Source organism: Gopherus evgoodei, chromosome 1 (assembly GCF_007399415.2).
Source record: "Gopherus evgoodei ecotype Sinaloan lineage chromosome 1, rGopEvg1_v1.p, whole genome shotgun sequence".
In the NCBI taxonomy this organism is placed as follows: domain Eukaryota; kingdom Metazoa; phylum Chordata; order Testudines; family Testudinidae; genus Gopherus; species Gopherus evgoodei.
In genome coordinates this window covers 212,951,509-212,968,717 of record NC_044322.1, presented here as the reverse complement: position 1 = coordinate 212,968,717, position 17,209 = coordinate 212,951,509, and the positions used below count along the sequence as shown (strand labels likewise).

The 17,209-nt window shown below is 50.4% G+C and overlaps 1 protein-coding gene across 6 annotated transcripts in view; it reads right to left on the bottom strand.

Moving 5' to 3' along the window:
- Positions 1-3,531: 3,531 nt before the first annotated feature.
- Positions 3,532-17,209, bottom strand: part of WDR3 (WD repeat domain 3) — a 37,170-nt gene continuing 23,492 nt past the window's right edge. For all 6 annotated transcript variants that reach the window (XM_030534873.1, XM_030534894.1, XM_030534879.1 and 3 more), the window contains exons 13-27: positions 16,962-17,063; positions 15,997-16,082; positions 14,732-14,867; positions 13,735-13,791; positions 13,115-13,215; positions 12,519-12,630; positions 12,281-12,415; positions 10,668-10,718; positions 9,831-9,896; positions 8,783-8,875; positions 8,172-8,219; positions 6,602-6,645; positions 5,818-5,946; positions 4,869-4,962; positions 3,532-4,155 (exon numbers count right to left, since the gene is read on the bottom strand). In XM_030534873.1, the coding sequence (XP_030390733.1) occupies positions 4,000-4,155; positions 4,869-4,962; positions 5,818-5,946; positions 6,602-6,645; positions 8,172-8,219; positions 8,783-8,875; positions 9,831-9,896; positions 10,668-10,718; positions 12,281-12,415; positions 12,519-12,630; positions 13,115-13,215; positions 13,735-13,791; positions 14,732-14,867; positions 15,997-16,082; positions 16,962-17,063 (1,410 nt within the window). In that variant the 3' untranslated portion in view covers positions 3,532-3,999. The remainder of the gene's footprint in view (positions 4,156-4,868; positions 4,963-5,817; positions 5,947-6,601; positions 6,646-8,171; positions 8,220-8,782; positions 8,876-9,830; positions 9,897-10,667; positions 10,719-12,280; positions 12,416-12,518; positions 12,631-13,114; positions 13,216-13,734; positions 13,792-14,731; positions 14,868-15,996; positions 16,083-16,961; positions 17,064-17,209) is intronic.

Genomic DNA, 17,209 nt, shown 5'->3' with positions numbered 1-17,209 from the left:
TAGTCTCAAATCTGCCCAGGAAATGGGGGGTGTTAGGGACTTGGGAAATATTGGGGGAAGGCAGAGTTCCAAGTAGCTCTCCCCTAAGATTTGGAACATGCTTGGTGGCAGCAGCTTACTATTAACCTAAGCTAGTAAATAAGCTTGGGGGGGGTGTCTTTCATGCAGATCCCTCCATGTGTACCCTAAAGTTCAGAGTGGGGAAGGAACCCTGACAATAACTGCCTTTTTTTCTTCGAGTGATTGCTCATGTGTATTCCACAATAGATGATTCCAAGCTATGTCTGTTGGAGGTGGGTAAGAGTTCAGAGATTCCTGGGACAGAATATGGCCCTGCTGAACCCGGCTTCTTCCCTCGTTTGGGAGACAGTCGCATAGTGCGAGATAAACGTGTGAACTGAAGACCACATAGAGGCCCTACAAATGTCCTGGATAGGGACATGGGCCACAAAGGCAGCCAACAAGGCTTGGGCCTGAGTCGAGTGTGCCTTCACAATTGGAGGCAGGTCATAACAGGTACGAATGCACAAGGTGATCTTGTGGGAGAGGCGCTGGGTGGAAATCGACCGACCCCTCATGCACTCAGCTGAAGCAACAAACAGTAGAGAGGACTTCCTGAATGGCTTAGTCAGTTCCAGGTAGGCAGCCAACGCCCTACGCACACCAAGTGTGTGGAGACAGCGTTCCTCAGCGGATCCATGAGGTTTGGGGCAGAGGATAGGCAGGAAAATGTCCTGTTCCATGTGATAGGCGGAGACCACCCTAGGGAGGAATGCGGGGTGTAGGCAGAGCTGAAACTTATCCTTATGGAAGACCATGTACGGGGGTTCAGAGGTCAGAGCCCTGAGCTCCGAGACCTGCCTGGCTGACATGATCGTAAACAGGAAAGCCACCTTCCACGAGATATGAGACCAAGAGCATGTGGCCAGAGGTTCAAACAGGCCCCGTGAGACGGGATAGCACCAAGTTCAGGTCCCACTGCAGGACAGAGAGCCTATCATATGGAAAGACAGTCCAACCCTTTAAGGAACTGCCCAGTCATAGCATGGGAGAACACCATGTGTCCCTGCCCCAGTGGATGGAAGGCCAGTATGGCTGACAGGTGCACCTTCACTGAGGAAGGCACCAGGCCCTGGGATCTAAGGTGAAGGGGATAGTCCAGGAGAAGACTGATTGGGGTGACCACTGGGGAAACACCCTGCTCAGCAGCTCATCTAGCAAACCCGGACCACTTAGCCAAGTAGGCGCAGCATGTGGAGGGCGACCTGCTTTCCAGTAGGATGCATTGGACCGCTCCTAGCCGTCGAGCAGCCACACTGTGAGGTAGAGTGCCACTCAGTTGGGATGGAGGAGGCAGCCCCGGTCCTGGGAGAGCAGGTCTGGACGGAGTGACAATGGTCACGGCAGGGCCACTGCCAAGTCCGTGAGGGTCCTGTACCAATGCTGCCAGGGCCACGCCGGGGTAATTAAGAGGACCCATGCCCTGTCCATTTTCACCTTCTCTAGGACCCTGCTGATGAGGGGGAACAAGGGGAAGGCATAGAGAAACTGGTCTGGCCAGGATGGGAGGAATGCATCTGAGATAGCACCCCGTCCCAGGCCCCCCCTACACAGAACCAGGATAATGCCTGTTTTGCCTCGTCACAAACAGGTCCACCTGGGGAGTTCCCCACTCAGAAGAGCTGGAGAGCTACTTCCGGGTGGAGAGACCACTTGTCTCGGGAGAAGTCCCTGCTCAAGCAATCAGCCCGCGTGTTGTGGGCAGCCAGTAGGTGGAAGGCCCTCAGGGAGATGTCCCACAGTCTGAGGGCTTCGCGGCAAATGGCCAAGGACCGGGTCTTGCCTTGCCTGTTGATGTAGAACATTGAGACCATGTTGTCCGTGAGGACCCTGACTACCTTGCCCTGCAAGTGCGAGCGGAAAGCCACACATGCCAGGTGCACCACTCTGAGTCCCTTGATATTTATGTGCAGGGACAAATCCAGGGCAGACCACAGCCCTTGGGTCTGAACAGTCCCCACCTGGGCTCCCCAATCCAGGCTCAATGTATCAGACACCAGCTCCAACAACAGGGCCACATCCCGAAAGGGGACACCTTGGAGCATGTTGCTTGGGGAGAACCCCCACCACACTGAGGACTTTGTCCTACCTGTCCAGGGCCTAGGAGAACTCCGGAGACCAGCCAAAGCTGGAGGGGCATTTGGAGCCTGGCATGGCGGACCACAGACGTGCACACCAACATGTGACCCATGAGCTGCAGGCACACTCTGGCCATTGCTACTGGGAAATTCATGACCGAGTCAATGAGCCCTTTTAGGGTCTCAAACCTGTCTGGTGGGAGGGAGGCCAGGGCCATCAAGGAGCACCCTGATAAACTCTATGCGCTGGACCGGAACTAATATGGACTTGGTGTCGTTTACTAACCGGCCAAAGGTGGCACACATGGACAGTAACAGCGTGATATGATCCTGCACCTGCGACTGGGAGCTGCTGAGATAGGTTGCTACCACCGCCATATATTTCATGAACACCTTGGGGGCAGTGGATATGCCAAAGGAGAGGACCATGAACTGGTAGTGGTTTTGTCCCACCAGGAAATGGAGGAAGTGGCTGTGCCCCTCAAATATGTGGATTTATAAATGTGTGTCCTGCAGGTCCTGGGCCATGTACCGCTTCCCAGGGTCTAGGGAAGGGATGATAAGAGGCCAGGGACACCATGCGGAGCTTGAGCTTGACCATGAATTGGTTTAGGTCCCACAGATACAGGATGGGCCTGAGACCCCCTCTTGCCTTCAGGATAAGGAAATAGCAGGAGTAGAACCCCTTGTTCCTGAATTTGTTGGGTACCATTTCCACCACTCCCAGGCTTAGGAGTCACCCTACCTCCTGCTTTAACAGGTCCGCGTGCGATCGATCCCCCATAACTGACAGGGATAAGGGGTGGTTGGGCAGGGGCAAAACAATTGCAGTGTGTAGCCCCAGGAAATGGTGTTGAGGACGCCATGGTCTGAGGTTAGTTGCGACCACTCCGGGAGGAAAGCACACAACCGGTTGCAGAAGGGAAATTTTATTGGGCGGGGGGATCCCCTTGGAGAGCTGCCAGGGTACCCCTCAGCATCCCATCAAAACCACCTCTTCCCCGCCTGTTTGCCCTTGGAGGACCCAGACTGCAGGGCTGGCCGTGACTGCCGCTGTTGTTTATCTGTTTGTAACACTTTAAAGGGACAGGGATGGGAAGGGCCAAGCCTTGTAACAGCCCATGAGAATGCAGTCTGACCACACAGCCAGTGTCCCCGTAAACCACTCCCTTTTGCAATATAAGCACAAAGTCCTGCCACGTGCCCCTTGGCATGGTTATAGGAGCAGTCTGCAAACTACACTCAGGGCTAGTCTACACCAGCAACGCTGAAGTGCTGCTATGGCAGTGCTTTAACATGGCTTGTGTAGTCATGGCTAAAAAAACCACCTCCACGAGAGGCGTAGCTACCAGCGCGGCTCCCAGCACTGGTGCAGTTTACACTGGCACTTTACAGCATTGAAACTTGCTGCACTTGGGGGGTGTTTTTTCACATGCGAGTGAGAAAGCTGCAGCGCTGTAAATTGCCAGCATATACAAGCCCTCAGTTAAAACACTGAGAGCAAATCATATCTCTATAGAGGAAGAAATCAAGCCATTTCTAATGACTGCTGGTCTAGGGGACAGGCTGCAGCTTTGAGACGGGCCTCAGATTCAAGATTCAAATGTAAACATGTACAGCAGAGTTCAGGAAGTTCCATCCAAGCCAGGGAATGGGACTCACTCCACCTCGGGTTTGTGATGTGCCCTGGAGGGAATTAACACACCCTCTGTGCATGCAAGAGTGGGAGTAGACCTGCTGGAGTCCGCTTCAGTCACTGAATCAGACACTTTCAGGGCCCACTAGCTCTCAAAAAACCTCCCTTGCACACATGAAGGCTTCATGAGCCCCATGCTCTGCCCTGCCTTAGGGACAGCAAAAGCTACACCATCGCGAGAACCAGCTTCTCTTTTTTCTTCCTCTTCCTCCTCTTCTCCTCAAAACGGTCGGTCGCATCAGCAAAGAAAGTCACCTCGTCCTTGGCCTCAATCTCTCTCTTCAGGAACTGCAGCCCAGCCATAGTGAAGCCCAGCACATTCTGCAAAGACAGATGGTCAGTGCATTTCTGGGTATTCCTCAACCTTGCTAGTAGCCGGGAGTCAGCATCCCCTAGGATTCCTGCTCCCTGGCCCAAATAGACACTAGTGCTTTCACCATCTCCGGGTAAGATGCAGCCCCACAGATTTATGCAATGCAGCCTACAGCCAACTTCATCAACACAGAAGAATGGCCATACCCCAGCTACCGCTCAGAACAAGAGAGAGCACTGCATTCTGGGAGTTGGAGTCTCTGTTCTCCACTCCTCTGTATTAAAGAGGGGTGGAGCTACAACCCACTTTCTGAAAGTTAGCTAGCAATTAGCTGACTCAGCCCTGGTAGGACACCACCTCCCCCACTCCAGGTTACTTGTGAATCACATCAGCCCAGGGCATAGGTGAAGATAGTTTCCCTTTCATGAGAGGTTTGAGTGTCCTGTATACAAAGTACATTCATACTGGTGAGTAAAGTCTGAACAAACCACACAGCAAAATCAAAAGGGGATGGGGGCATTGTGTGTTATAGCCAGGAACCAGCCTGCCGCCCCCACATGCAGCAGAAACATGACAAAGGGCCAGGCTACTGGAAGGCTGGGAAGAGTCAGAGGGGGGCACTGGACTTAGCATGTCCTTTGAGACAAAAGCGATGCATTCTGTAACCGCTAGTAGAGTCACTATGCCAGAGTCCGGGCAGGGGGGCGCTGCAGATACTCACCCTGACCTCGCTGACTTTGGAAATGGTGGTTTTCTTCAGATTCTCTATCACTGTCACGAGCAGCTGATTGCTTGTGATGCGCCCAAAGTGTATCCTGAAGAACAAGCCAGGCAGAGAGAGTGCCCCAGTTAGATGCAGAGTGACATTCCGATAGGCCAAGGGACTTCAGGAGGAGGACAAAGTGAGGGCTTTTCTTAATTGTGTTTACATGGTGCACACCCCACTGAGTTGGGCCCAGGAGATGGATCAGAGTGCAAACAAATGAGATCAATATTACAAAAGAGGCGGACTGGAAAAGAAACGGGCTATTTCATAAAGTTTCTTTTTACAGCACAGCGGCTAAAGACCTAGCTGGCTGCTCTGGGTGAGCTGGATTTGAGACGGGCCATCAGCCCATGCTGGCATCAGGGATGCAATTCCCAGCTTCATCAGCACTTCAGAGCTCTGAAATCTCAAACTCTGACACAATACCTGGCAGCCCCGTTTGGGCCATACTAGCCAGACCCATGTTCCCTCTCCTGACCCAGCCTGGCTGTGCACACAGTCCTGACAACAGCCCCGTCACATACATTGTGGGTGATGGGACCTTTCCTCCAAAATACGGGGGACATAGGACCAACTCTGCCAGGCAGGACTCCAGGGGCAGGAGAGAAAGCTCAAGTTCATCCTCCACAGGCCCAGGCAAGATGTACTTCATCCCGCAGTACCTCAGAATATCACCTAGACCTACCCCGTATGCCGATGTCCCTTCCCAGCATGGCAGAATGGGACAACAGGCATTCAGGTGAACACAACTGGGGGAAGTGCTGGCTCATAGCCCAGGAGATCAAAGGCTCCTCACTAGCTACAAAGCAGACAAGGAACAGTGGGTCTGGCTGTCAACACACCACCCTGCTGGACTCAAAACTAGCGAGTGAGGTGAGAGGACGAAGCAACCTTCCTGACTCACCTGAGCAGAAAGAGGAGCGCACGGCAGAGGAGTTCCACCTCCAAGCCCCGCTGGATATGCTCATTAAAGAGCACAAGCAGGTCAGGCACATACGAGAAGGGCAACACCAGCAGAGACTCCTCCAGCTCACTGAGGAGAGAGCGCAGAGACAAGGATGACTGACAGCAGCCATGGACAGAACACACTGCACCAACAGCCACTGCCCTGCTGCAGAATGGGCCCCGGACCAGGCATGACATGCTCTGCAAAGCCGCTCAGCCTTGGCATGGTCCAACCTGGCAGCTCCCCTCTCTGAGGAAGGAGACTGAAGAAAGCCTGGACCATTTGGATGGAATACAGTTTCTTTGACATTGCCTAGGGCAGGGAGCAGGTAGACAGCATTTGGGTGGGAGACAGACAATCCTGCCCTGTGGGAAAGACACCAGACAGCTCTGCCTACCCGAAACATCCCACTGGCTTCCTTTCATTCCACTGAGTAAAAGAGCTCCTGGCCGACCTGCATGGACAAGTTTCAGCCAACTCTCACTTGTGGAAGGAACGATTTTTATTCCCCACTTGCAGACACTCTACAGCCGCAGTGTGCACTCATTCCCAAAGAGGTGGTTTCGTATTAGAATTACCCATGGAATACATGAAATGACTTCAAGTCTACCAGTGACACTCACACGAGCCTTTCTTCCGTTGCCCACCTCCAATATAAGTGGCCAATCCAAAACTCCAACCAGAGCCAGGCTTCACTGCTCAAAAGCAAACCCTACTCAGCAAAAAGCCTCATGAGACTCACCTTGACTTGACTTTCTTGAAAACTTCGAGCACGTATGCTGAAGGCTGTAATAGAAGGAAACAGCATCGGCTTGGCATGTCAGGAAGTGCCCTGAGGGGAGCACTAGATCAGTGGTTTTCAAACTTTTTAGGCCCTTTCCACATACTGTAGTCTACCACATACTCCCATCTGAGATAGGATCATAATATACCTATGATTAGATTACCAAGTCTTTCTTACAAGTCTTCATGGCATTGTCCACCATTATAGGCTTATTCGTCCATACCCCCCTGATGAGAGCTTGCGTACCCCCATTTGAAAACCACTCCACTAGATGAAATGAATCTAAAGCATGTTAGTTATAGAAACACAGGAACATGCTTTTAAGAGTTGTTAAATACAATCAAAATGAAAAGAAACAGAAAGAAACCACATCTCCCATCCACTGACAGCTTGGGACACAGAGGGCTGCTCAGGAGGAATGAAACAAGCTGCTTTCAGAAAACTCTAGTACTGGTGAGATTTTTGTAATAATTTAGCAGGTTGAATATAAAGTGTTTATCCATTTTATACAAGTTCTGAAATTTAATGGAACGAGTTCTGTGCAATATGGATAAACAGCATTTACACTAAAGCTGTTAAATTATATTAAAAAAAAAAACTCACAAAAACTAGTTACCTAAAAAGTGTTACTAGCCCCAGCTTCTCTAATTCACCTGCTGAACAGCACTTCCTGTGTCACAAATTGCACAGCAGACTAAGCCTCCCACTGGGAAGTAGCAGGAGGAAAAAGGCAACTCTATCTGAGAGAGATTCAAGCACCGTTCACTGTACAGAGAGAATGAAGGAGTGACAAGGATTTCTACAGGGTGCCTAAAAAATTCATTAGTGTGTATGCAGAGACTTTATAGACTTGTTTAATATGGGAGGAACAAATCTGGCAATATCATAACAACTGGAATATAAATGTACACACAAGCTCAGAATGTTTCATTTCTATGTACTATTATACACAAACACCCACTTTCTAGTATCTAGATGTGAAAACTGCTCTGAGCTGGCAGAACCCAGTGGGTTACACGAGCACTCAAATGCTGTAATAGTGACATTTTAGATCTACATGGAATTTCAATTAAAATATCTTGAGAAGCCTAAACAAAAATTCCACAATTTGAGTCCCACCAAGCTTTCCAAAATAAGCCTGTCTAAGGCAGAGCTCTAAATTCCACTCAGGGCCACCCCACCATGGCAAGAGCAGAAATGAGGCTGTAGGAACTGAAACTTCCATGGTCTCCTAAAGAAAAACTGGCTTCCAGTTACTGCTACATGGGTCACAGCAACACAGCAGACGTCTCCAGTAAGCAACAACTCTTCAACAGAGAGCAGATACTGCACCTGCCAAACCTACAGAGAATTTCTGGGCATAATCTGACCTGTCAAGTGCTCAGAGTCAAAAGTCTGGGCCCAGACTCAGAGCTTGCCATTACAACGTATTTTTGCTTCTTGAACTCATGAGCATGAATGGACAACCCATGGCCCAAACTTCCAAGAGCAGACTGTGCACATCCCATGAATTGGGCATCCCACTTACTGAAATATTTCCATACGCCTGAAGGATGGGGTTGACAGGAAGGGGAACCTGGAGAAAGAGAATGGGTCAGAATAAGGCAGGTACATACACACGCACACAGTTTCCAGTAAGAGACATGCACACTGCCAGGCCCTCTCCTGGAAACTCCCCCAGCTCCCCCAACGCAGAGAGGCGGTTTTCTGTAGCCAGAGCAGTGTAATTCTCAGAACACACACGGCATTTTGTCTTACACATCTCCATTCTTTCCCAGCCAGCCAGCCATCAGCCTCCCATATAACTAGCAATAATCGGATGAAGGTCAGAACGAACAGTTAGGCTGGATAATAGGAAAAACCTCCTGGCAGAGATTTCTATTAGGCAATAGAATAATCTCCCCAAGGGCAGAGGCAGAATCCCCAGTGCAGTCTGGGACACTAAAAACCAGGACAGAAAATGCACTGCTAATTGTGCACTAGGGAATGATGCTGCCCTTCTGCCAGGAGATGGATTTCACTGACCATCTCTAGCTGCCACAACTCTTTATTTGCCTGCTTAGCTTCTTCCCTGAGGTGATGGAGCTGGCTGGAGACATTCACACTCCACTGGGTATATCCATGCCCAGGTCTCTTCACCTCTTTCCCAGCAGCTTTACATATGGCCTGGTGCTCCTTCAGTTTTGCAGTCTCTTCTCTGTACAGCTCAATAGCTTCCATGATCCGCTCAGCCTGTGTAGGACAAAAGCAGCATCTAAGTGACTGAAAGGCCCGGACAAAGCAGAGCTCATATTCTGATTGGGAGGAGCTGGGGGAGGGGATGCTGAGGTGATAAGAGCATTCCATGAGATTCCAAACATGGCACCACCGACTAAGTTAGTATGTAGAAACCATGTGACCTGCACTAGCCAATTAATCAACATTCAGGATTCCCCAGCCTGCTGAGGTGCTGTGTTTCTCTCAAGATGCTCCTCTGACATCTTCAGGCAATTCCAGCCTGCTGGCCAGGAATAACGCCTCAAAGCACTCTCTCTTCAAGAAGAATACTGGGCTAGTCAGTTTTGACCATTAAGTTATGTAGTTTTACTTGCTAAAGTAAGAGTAGCCAAGCCTCAGACTGATTGCTACAGGGGTTGGGGGGTTCCCCAGGACCCTCCCACAACATTGTACAATTGCCATGGGGCATGATGAGACATTTCCACCTTCTTCTGAAGTATCGGGGATTGGCCAGGAGAAGGATGCCTGACTAGCTAGACCTGCACACCCTGACCACGCATAGCAAAAATCTACACTTCTGGTGGAGCATCCCATTACCACAGGGGCATGCCTGTGGAGCCAACTGGCTTAAACAAAAGGGTATGCAAAGCTTTTAATTCTGTGTTTACAAAAAGGAAATGAATCCATTCATCCCTGGTGCCTGCTGGCTGGGAGGGGTATGTACCAGAGAGGGAGATGGCCTTAGTACTTCTCTGGGAGGCACCAATCTGGCACGTTTCTGGATGGACTCAAACTCCTTCTCCGAGCTGAGGAGGTGACACTGCTCTGCCTGATCAGGAAAAAGTCTACGTCGGTGCCCTACATCTCAAATGTCTACTCCTCAAAGCATGAGCCCTTCCAGGGAGTCTGCTGGCCTATCAGTAACACTGGAGAACCAAGAAAAGAACTAGCAACACTCACACCAACTTACCGCTTTGACAGTTTCAATGGTCTTCTTTCCTGCTAATCCAGTCTCTCCTTGGGTCTCGCCAGCCACCTACAAGACACAAGACATGTCTCAAGCTACAGTCCTTCCCACACAGCAGCTAATGCAGCCCCCAGGCAGCTCAAACCCCTTCTACAGTCAACATCCCTGATGCATATTAAAGCTCAATGCCTTCCCCATCCTCTCATGTTCTTGGCTTTCCATCAAGTTCCCTGTATTGGTGCTTTACACTGGTAATGGATTGATATAGAAATAAACTGCTTTCACCCCAGAGTCCGAAAGCACCACATTAGTGTTAACCCCCATGGCCCCGTGAGGCAGGTGACTTTCTGGATAGGGAAAGACAGGCGAAGAGAAAGCTAACCAAGGTCGCACAGTGAGGCCGTGACCAAGTCAGCAAAAGAACTCAAGCCTCCTGCCCTAGGCACTAAACACGTTGCTTCCCATCCATCTCACGTAACAAAGGCATTGAAGAGACAACCCTTGGACACTGCTGACCCAGCATGGACTTGACCTGGTGATGTATGAAATGGAGAGAAGGCAGGGACTGGGATTCACAGACTGTAGTTACTATATTGGAATAAGGCCAGGACCCCTCGCTCTTGCGAAAAGGGCCCAGAACTCCTTAATGAGTGCCTTGGCTTTCTGTCTCCTGTAAGCCAGCATCTCCAGTGGCAGGCTCCCTGAGCTCCACACTGGGCCAGTACCGGCGAACTACATCCCCCTAGCGCTCCTTACAAGTCTCTCAAGTACGGATCCAGACTAGCTTATGAGCATTTTACAGTCTGATTAATATTCTGCTGGTCTGGCAGCTCTACTCACCACAGGCTGCTCTTCCTTGGCCACGCTCTCCTCGTATTCAGCTTCCCTTTGCTGCAGCGAAGGAGAAAGCAATATGTTAACATGGGCAGGTAGCGCGGGCAAAACAGTGAGAATGAAAGTATTCAGCTTCCTCCTGGGAAAGCCGTGGCCTCGTGTGAACCTTGCTGCCCAATCTCAAAACTGGGACACCGCTGGCAGGGAGCCCAATGCAGGTTCCCAGGTTTGTTTTCCTCCAATGGCCCAGCATGAACTCAGAAGACCAACACCATGGGTTTGACTTGCACTATCACACCAGGGCTCACCACCGCAGGGCTGAGCGAGTGACAGATCCGGCATCTGCTAGGCAGGCAGGGGAACAAGTCTGCAGGCTGTGCAAACATGGGCAACCCAGGGAGATGGCTAGTATCAGCTAGTCAACCTGAAATGAAGACAATCCAGATACAGCGGATCCCTCCTGAGACACAGCCCAGCACGAACAAGACTGGGAACGTCCTGCAATCAGCCCTTCCTGCAGGAAAGAGCAGTCCCCGCAGGGCCTGACTGGCACCTCTCACACTAGTATGGCCCCAGCACTGTTAGTTCATCCTCTGGTGCCCAGAGCTGTGGCTCTCACACTGAAGGGCCAACTCACTGCTCCTGAGAGCATACAAGAGATGTATGATAACCTCCCCTAAGAAAAAGGCATCTACCTCCCTCTGGCAGGCTTATCCATCATCCTACAGCCACCAGTATTTCTAATGAGCCAGTCTGGGGATATCGAGGTGCTGTATAAGGGTCACAGCAAAAATCCCCACAGAAAAGTCAGGCCAGACATCACAGACTTTCAGGTTTCCTCCTCTGCACATGCTGCCAGGCATGCTCTCCTGCACTGGCTCTTTGGGGAGTGCTTTGATGAAGAGGTGAACCCTGAAGCACAAGTTCAAGAGGCAAGGTAGGCCTCTGCCAGCTCCCCTGAGCCATGGGCCTAATATTGAGAAGGTGCTGCCCTCAAGTCTCTCAGTCCTGGGTCTGTTAGTTGTTGTGATGACCACAGCAGCCAGGGGAGGCCCAGGTGGAGAGATTGCATGGGGATCTCATACTAAGGAACAGAGCAACCTGTGCATACTACAGCTAATTAACAAACTCCCCATCACTGTCACTGATGGAAAGTGCCCCAAACACCACAGAGGGCAGACAGTTAAACAGGGCCTGCAGAGCTTAGAAAGACCTGAAGGGAAAAACAAAAGGAGAAGATGCAGCCAGCACTCCTGGGAAAAACAAAACGTCTCTTTGGAGGGAAAGCTGGGGAGCAGCATAGCAGAGAGCAGGTTAGCAAGGGGTTTGCAATGCAATATAGCAGAGAAAGAGAAAAGAAAAGACGGCTAATGCAATCTTGAGCCACCTGAAGATAATGCTGGAGGCAACTGTGCCTCTCTCTGCAATACCAGCAATCTCCCTGGAATACTACCGTCACCTCTGGGCATCTTACTCCCAGACACAGGTAAACAGTGAACTGAGATCTCTTAGGTGCTGTGTAAGATCCTCAGAAGATTAAAGCGCATTTAGTGGCTGAGGAGAAACTGAGGTGGAATTGTCTCTTGTAGGAAACCACAAGAAAAGGCTAATGCTCTTACCATCTCCCTCTCCTCTTCCAGGATAAGTGGCTCCCTTGTCCTTTCCCAAAGGCGCAGGGATTTATCATGCGATGAAGACACAATGTAGTCTCCATTTGGACTGAGTGCCAAGCACCACACCTCCTGGTGGTGTCCCTACAGGTCAGAGGAAAGAGGTGAGACATGACCACCACCAATGCTTCCAGTCATTAGGGGAAATAGCTGCCCAGGCCCGAGTCACTCTCTGAAACCCCTTTACCTCCAGGGTCTGGATGTGCTCAAACTTATCCGCATCCCACTGCTTAATCTTGTGGTCCTTCCCAGCTGTGAAGAAGAGATGGGACTTGTGCACAAACTGGAGGGTCATCACACTGGAGAGTGAGAGAAAGGGATCACCATCACACAGGTAAGAAGGGAGACAGTGAAATATCTGAAGCCAACACCCTTTCTACAGCAGCCTCCTCTCTGCCTGCCCCGTGGCAGCACTCCCTGGGCATTGCAGGGACTCCAGGAGGTAGGGGGAAGAGATTTACCAGACTACAATATCAACTGTACCAGCCTCTGCTGCTTTCCGCTCTCCTGCATGCTCTACCCCAGTGGAGCTCAGCCAAGCTCCGTAGCAGGGCATGAACACCAAACAATGCGCTGAAGAAGCAGGGGGAGCCAGGAGCACCATCATTTGCTCAGGAAGGTGTGCCTGTCCGCTCTGGTGCCTATGCAGCGCCACACACAGGAGGCCAGGGGCCCACATCCCACCCCCGCAGGAGCACTGGAGAAACTTCGCCGTCATGGCAAAGATCATGGATCCCACTCCTGTGGGTGAGGAGTCTGCAGCCCCCACACACCAGGGCCTACCTGTCATCATGAGCAAAGAGAGATCGGTGACAGTCGCCGAAGTCCAAGCCCCAGATCTTCACATTCCTATCAGCAGAGCCAGTTGCAATTAAGGCTCCGTCCTACACCAAGCAAGGCAGAGAGAAAGGGCATGACTGACTGGCTGACAGACCCAGAAGGGATTACAATGACCTCTCAGCTGGCCGTTAGGACTGAACATTATATGACTAATGAACAAGGGCCAAAGAAACAAGTCTCCATCCACCAGCACAGGACGCACAGCTGTATTACATCCCATAGCAGCCAATGGGGGGGGGGGGGGGGGGGGGGGGGGGCTGGGAAATGTTGAGGTGAACTCTACAGAAACTTTCCCCCACCCAAAATTCACTTGTGGGTTCTTGTCATGACCTAATCCCACAATCCTCTGCAGCCAGCAAAGGATTGTGGAATGGGTGAGGGTTAGTTTGGGTCCTATCAAGTTCAGGTTGGTAGTTGGGTGGTTTTTAAGTCCAGCTGAGAATCACCGTTCTAGAGGGCCCTGCCTAGCTCCAGTCCCAAGCAAGGCTGTGGTCAGTTTTTAAGGCCACAAGCATTGGCAGAATTCCTGAAGATCCTTTGTGAGCAGCCCCCACTTCACTCACATAGGAGATATCCATACAGAGCACCGGCAGCTTGTGTCCATATAGAGACAGGAAAAACTGGAAAGAAATAGGAAATGGATCTAGTTAGAAATGCTGGGCACAGTACTTTGAAAGCCTGCTGCTCTGCCCTGGAATCCCCTACATTCAGAGGTGCCTGAGCTTCCAAACACCTTCACAGTGAATGTTAGCAGCTGGCCTATGATTACAGGGAAGATGGCAGGCAGCTGATACTGTTAGGAACAATACCCAAGATCACTGACAGATTAGAGAGGAGAAAGCGCCTGTGTCTTGGCTTTGTGTATCTGTCAGCATTTTATGTACAGCTCCTAAGCATCATATGCTGGTCTGTTTCACTGACTAGCCTAAGGACCATCTGACTGCCAGGCAGTATTCACAGGAAGGAGGCCTGCTCCCACATGCAGGCAGGCTCTCCCTGCGCCATTGGCTTCAGAGTTTGATGCCTGTGTGTTAATTGGAGGGAAAGCTGTCAAAGAGGTGCTCTAGCCCCACCCCCAAATCTCTTCACAGACATAGGGAGGAGGAGCAAGGGAAGATGGGAAGGGGGCCCACAAGGCTCCTGCACTGAGTAGGGAGGGAACCACCACCACTGGCCTTGTCCTCCAGTGCAGCAGGACGCCTGTAACCAGGAGAGGGCCTGCTTCCCTCTCCCCCGCACCCAGTTTAAACGATTTCCCACTGAATTCTGGCTGGCGTTTGGTGGGATTTTGGTCAGTAAATAGGGACCAGACCCAGAAGTCAGCAGGCTTCCCCATTTGTTATTACTGGCCAGCTAATTAACACACGCCCCTCCAACTCTCCCCAGCCTTACGTTACTGCTTCAGACACCATTCCCATGTAGTAACAGCAACTGCACCAGGTAAGCCAGCAGCTCTGCTCCAGCAACCAACCTACACCTGTCCCGTCAGCCCCCTCTCCTCATTGCCCCCCTCACCAACTCTCACCCTAACCCCTCCATCCAGCCCAGGCAAGAGGCCACCTTGAGCGTGTCTGTGTAGAAGATTTTCACAGTGCAATCCAATAAGGAGACAGCCAGCAGCTTCTGGTTGGGGCTGTAACGCACACAGAGAACGTCCTCATCCAGCTGCAAGATGCGTATCTGCTTCATGGAGAGCCTGGCAATGGCCAAGAGGAAAATAGCATCATTGTCCTTACATGCAGAGCGCCAAGGGTGTAAACACAAAGTCACAAGCTTATTCCAATGCACAGCCACCTTCCTTGGCTCTTGGAATGAAGCAGGACTGAAATGAGCCGGGAGCCGTGCACATATGGTTTTCACTGCCCAATCTACCACTCACCTATAGGGAGAATCTGACTGAGAAGAAGTTAGAGGGAAGCTTGAAACCAGTGACCCAAAAGTGACCTGAATTCAGCATGGCAGGGAATAGATTCACAGAATGCAGCAAGCAAAACAAGGCCACTCTATCTCAGTTTGGGAAATTAAGAGAGTAAGATGCAATGAAATGAAGCAATTAAAATGTGGAGGAGGGCTGGGGAATCCAACGAAAGATCATGAGTAGGACTCAGCAAATCCACAAATCCTCAGCAACACAAGGCTGCAAAGGCAATGGAAGCAGGGCTGGCCGGAAAACAACAATTCTGCTTCATGAAAAGTTTGGGTCTTTCAAAATCTTGGTTTCACCCCGACGCAGAATGAAAAAAGAATGTGCAAAATTTCTCCTGAACAAATGAAAGACCCCTCATCAGAACACCTGATTGCCTGGTAAGGGCACTCACCTGGGAAGTGGGGAAACCCAGGGTCAGATCTTGCGCTGCCTGATTTGGAGCAGGGACTTTGAGTGACTCCCCTTTATAACCTGGCGGTTAGGTAATAAAAACCTAGGTCTCCCACATGCCAGGTGAGAGTGCTCTAAACACTAGGCTGCAGAGTGAATCACTCAGATACTGTCTCACTCGGTACCATCCTGGACCCGCGAAACCTTCCCGATGAAGAAGTTTGTCAGAACAGATACTTGTTTCCACCAAACATTTCAGTTTAGTCAACAAACGTTGCTCAATTCTAGCTGGAAGGCACTAGAGCTGTGGTGAGAATCCTGCATTCAGCTCCATTAACTGCCAGCAGCATGTGGGCTCAGACCTTTGTTCTGTCTCTGTCACACAAACGCACGCGCGCACGCACACACACACAGAGCATGTGTTACCAAAGGCATCCGGGAACAAAACTAAGGCCAAACCATCAAGCAGGGAGAAGGAATGCAGCCTCCAGAGAGTCTTTTTTCTTACCTCTTTTGTGTGCCATTCTCATCCTTCACCAGCTCAAAATCCCAAAACTTGACACATTTATCAGCACCTCCTGTTACAAAGCCACGCTGAAGGAGAAAGAAGTTAAAAATTAAAGCAAGCAAGAGCACTTTCACTGCAATCAGGAAGAATAATACACCCAAAGCAAAGTCCATATACTTGAGGAACCTTTAGCTCTTAAGTTCCAGACAAGAACTTAAGTTCATAAGACCTTAAGACCCAGCCTAGATCTTAAGTTCCTATGGCATGAAGGTTAAGAGCAGGTTACACTGACCATTGGTTCAGTGGGAACAGAGAACTTTTATTTACTGTGCAGAAGACACAAACACATTTGGATTTAAAAGGCTTTGGCAGGTGGGATTTTTTCAGGAGGAATGAACTTAAGATGGTGGAGTGGGCAGGATAAATCAAATTGTAGCCTGTACCAGCAGGTTGTCTGGTATATTGACAACCTTCTGGAGCAACAAGGGTCAACTTGACTGATCTGCTGTAGATAGCGGATGTGTGTGTACGCTCGCTGTGCAGGATGAAAACCCACGTGACCGTATCATTGCACTTAGAACACCGTATCAACCACACAGAAATGGTCTGCTTGTAGAATCGCATTTCCAGAGGGCATATTTACACTACTGGAATCAGTTATAAAGTTTTCCTAGTGCTCTGCAGATGAGAAGTGTTCCAGAAAGGCAATGAGCTGTCACTGTTTTGATAACACAGAAAATGACATCCCACGATGTAACAGCAGAGGGCTGTTGGTGTACTACCAAGACAGGTTCAGGTGTGCAGAACTGAACAACAGCATGTTTTATAATGCCAAACAAAAGTGCAAAGGTGACAAACACCTCCCACATCAAAACCCTAAAATGCCAACTTCTGCATCGTCAAAGCCACCCCTTAGACATAGGCTTCCTGAGAGCAGCACAGACCTACCACTAAAAGAAAGTTACCTGGTCTGGTGAAAGGGAGATGGACCACAGTGCCCCATCGTGCGCTGCAAGTGTCTCCAGCAGACTCCCAGAGGCCAAATCATACAGCTGCAGCTTCCCTGTCTGGGGACACAAATTACCAAAGAGCAAGTTAGCAACTCTACTCTGTCTCCAATACATGCCAAGACAGATTGAACAGGTCAAACGCCCAGTCTGCAGGCCTGAGTTGCAAACAAGGTGTGATAACTTGAAGCACAGAATCCCAGAGA